The 2,998-nt window shown below is 48.6% G+C and overlaps 1 protein-coding gene across 1 annotated transcript in view; it reads left to right on the top strand.

Moving 5' to 3' along the window:
- Nucleotides 1–2,637, top strand: part of LOC112076474 (dual specificity protein phosphatase 1-like) — a 5,946-nt gene extending 3,309 nt beyond the window's left edge. Inside the window, 2 exon segments of the mRNA XM_024143239.2 lie at nucleotides 2,182–2,486; nucleotides 2,489–2,637. Coding sequence (XP_023999007.1) covers nucleotides 2,182–2,486; nucleotides 2,489–2,542 — 359 coding nt within the window. The 3' untranslated portion in view covers nucleotides 2,543–2,637.
- Nucleotides 2,638–2,998: the final 361 nt, after the last annotated feature.

Here is a 2,998-nt window from a genome sequence, read left to right as displayed (position 1 = left end):
CCAACCCCCTCCCTCTCTCCAACTCAACAGCCAATCCCCCTCCCTCTCTCCAACTCAAAGCCAACCCCCTCCCTCTCTCCAACTCAACAGCCAACCCCCTCCCTCTCTCCAACTCAACAGCCAACCCCCTCCCTCTCTCCACTCAACAGCCAACCCACCTCCTTCTCTCCAAACTCAACAGCCAACCCCCTCCCTCTCTCCAACTCAACAGCCAACCCCCCATTCTCTCCAACTCAACATCCAACCCCTCCCTCTCTCCAACTCAACAGCCCAACCCCTCCTCCTCTCACTCAACAGCAACCCCCTCCCCTCTCCAACTCAACAGCCAACCCCCTCCCTCCCTCTCCAACTCAACAGCCAACCCCTCCCTCTCTCCAATCAACAGCCAACCACCCTCATTCTCTCCAACTCAACAGCCAACCCCTTCCCTCTCTCCAACTCAACATCCAACCCCTCCCTCTCTTCCAACTCAACATCCAACCCCCTCCCTCTCTCCAACTCAACAGCCAACCCCCTCCCTCTCTCCAACTCAACATCCAACCCCCTCCCTCTCTCCCAACTCAACAGCCAACCCCCTCATTCTCTCCATCCCTCTCTCCTCTCCTCCATTCAATGACTTGGATTTAAATAGAAAAAAGTTCCCTCCAAACCCCAACCAGCTGTCTGAGCCAGGGCTCCCAGTGGTGGTGACATCATCACAGCCCATCCACCCCTCTACTAGACCCCACTTTTAAAGAGGTGATCCCTTTTCATGTGGGAGACACCAAGCAGACCCAACAGACCCAGAACTCACTCTGCTTTTGTAGCAGGCAGCCAGAGAGAGAGAGAGAGAGAGCTGTATGCCAAATGGAATCCTATTCCCTTGATAGTGCACTGCCCTGGTTAAATGTAGTGCACTATAAAGGGAGTAGGGTTCCATAGGGCCCTGGTTAAATGTAGTGCACTATAAAGGGAATAGGGTTCCATAGGGCCCTGGTTAAATGTAGTGCACTATAAAGGGAATAGGGAGCCTTTTGGGACGTGCCCAGAGAGAGGCTGATGGTTGAATGCAGCTCTCTCCTCTCCGTCTCTTTGTTCTGTCGGGACAAAAGGTAGTTTTCTCCAACAGGCTCACGGTCGGCCTTTCTCCCAGATTAATAACTCCAGCAGAGGGGCAGCCAACCCCCCTTTGTCCTCCTCTGCTCCCCTCTCCTTGGGGAATAGTCCCCCTGATCACCCTCCACCCCAGACCCATCTATCTGCCCTATTCCTGGGTTAATGAGATGGGTCCGTTAGCAACACCATTAGTTAGTAACACTATGGAGGGTGATTTGCAACTGAAAGTGTGTCAGGAGGAATAACCTACTTTTCTATGAGTCACTTCCTGCTGTGCCTTAGTAGGCCTACTGACTGAGCAAGGAGGATACTGGTAACTTCCTGCTGTGGCTTAAAGCTTCCGCATGCTTCAGTTTGGCAGGCGCATAGTAAACTGATCTAGTGGAACCTAACGAGGGTGCGCCATACTCCCTTAAAAAACATTCGCTTAAAAACAAACAAAAAATCTGCAATAGTACTGTTTGTCCATTTTGAGATGCCGTAGCCAGTATAAACTCCCTCAAAATAGATAAGTCAAGAAATCTGTCATTCATTCGGATGTGTTTGTCGAGGAGACCTTAGTCGCACAATTTAACATCTAACGAAGGTGTTTGGTGCTGTATTTGTCAATGAAAAAATGTAATCGTCTCTGAATGATAACAAATACTTTATTGAAGAATCCCTACTGTTGACCAATCACAGACGAAGGGGCGTAGACTTGGTCTACCAACTTCTGCTTGCCTCGAGAAAACATTTAGTGTGCCTGAACAGCCGGGGGGGAAAAAACCTTACCGATGTTCAAAACAAACATTAAACGTCATAAAACATGCACAAACTTGATCCGAACTATGTCGGCTGGGATGCGTGCATACATTTTACATATGGGTGGTCCCAGGAATTGAACCCATTACCCTGGTGTTACGAGTGCCATGCTCTACCAACCGAGCTACAAAGGACCAATGGTATTCTAACACAGTCAAGAGAAACCTTTCAGAAATCTGGCAACAACTTACACAACTGTCCCACACTTACAGAAGAACTAAGTTGAATATGTTGTATTGACACATAGTTGTACTAATCTCCCCTCTCCTTCTCTCTCTCCTTTAGACTCCGTCCGTAATAAAGGCGGTCGTGTGTTCGTCCACTGCCAAGCCGGCATCTCCCGCTCCGCCACCATCTGTCTGGCCTACCTGATGAGGACCAACCGCGTGAAGCTGGACGAGGCCTTTGAGTTCGTCAAGCAGCGCCGCAGCATCATCAGTCCTAACTTCAGCTTCATGGGCCAACTGCTACGGTTTGAGTCCCAGGTCCTGGCTACTTCATCCTGCTCGTCGGAAGCCGGGAGTCCTGCCCTGGGGAAGAGCAGTACGGTCTTTAACTTCCCAGTGTCTGTCCCCGTCCACGCTCTGCTGGACACGGACAGCTCTCCTTCCTGCACAGCCCCATCACCACCTCACCAAGCTGCTAAGGGGAAGAGTAGGACCATATGGAGGGTTGTCTGTCTTCGCCCGGACTTAAACTGTCACTATCGGTGTCGAGTCGTTGTGACTGTACTGTAACAGTACTAGTAGTGTACTGTCAAAATACTAGAACTGTACTGTCAAAATACTAGAACTGTACTGTCACAATACTAGTACTGTACTGTCATAATACTAGTCGTGTACTGTCACAATACTAGTACTGTCAAAATACTAGTACTGTACTGTCACAATACTAGTACTGTCATAATACTAGTACTGTACTGTCAAAATACTAGAACTGTACTGTCACAATACTAGTACTGTACTGTCAAAATACTAGTAGTGACAATACTAGTACTGTACTGTCATAATACTAGTCGTGTACTGTCACAATACTAGTCGTTTACTGTCACAATACTAGTACTGTACTGTCACAATACTAGTACTGTACTGTCAAAATACTA

This window comes from Salvelinus sp. IW2-2015, unplaced genomic scaffold (assembly GCF_002910315.2).
Source record: "Salvelinus sp. IW2-2015 unplaced genomic scaffold, ASM291031v2 Un_scaffold3777, whole genome shotgun sequence".
Lineage (NCBI taxonomy): Eukaryota > Metazoa > Chordata > Actinopteri > Salmoniformes > Salmonidae > Salvelinus > Salvelinus sp. IW2-2015.
Note: the sequence above shows the minus strand (reverse complement) of the source record. Positions and strands in the feature narration are given on the sequence as shown.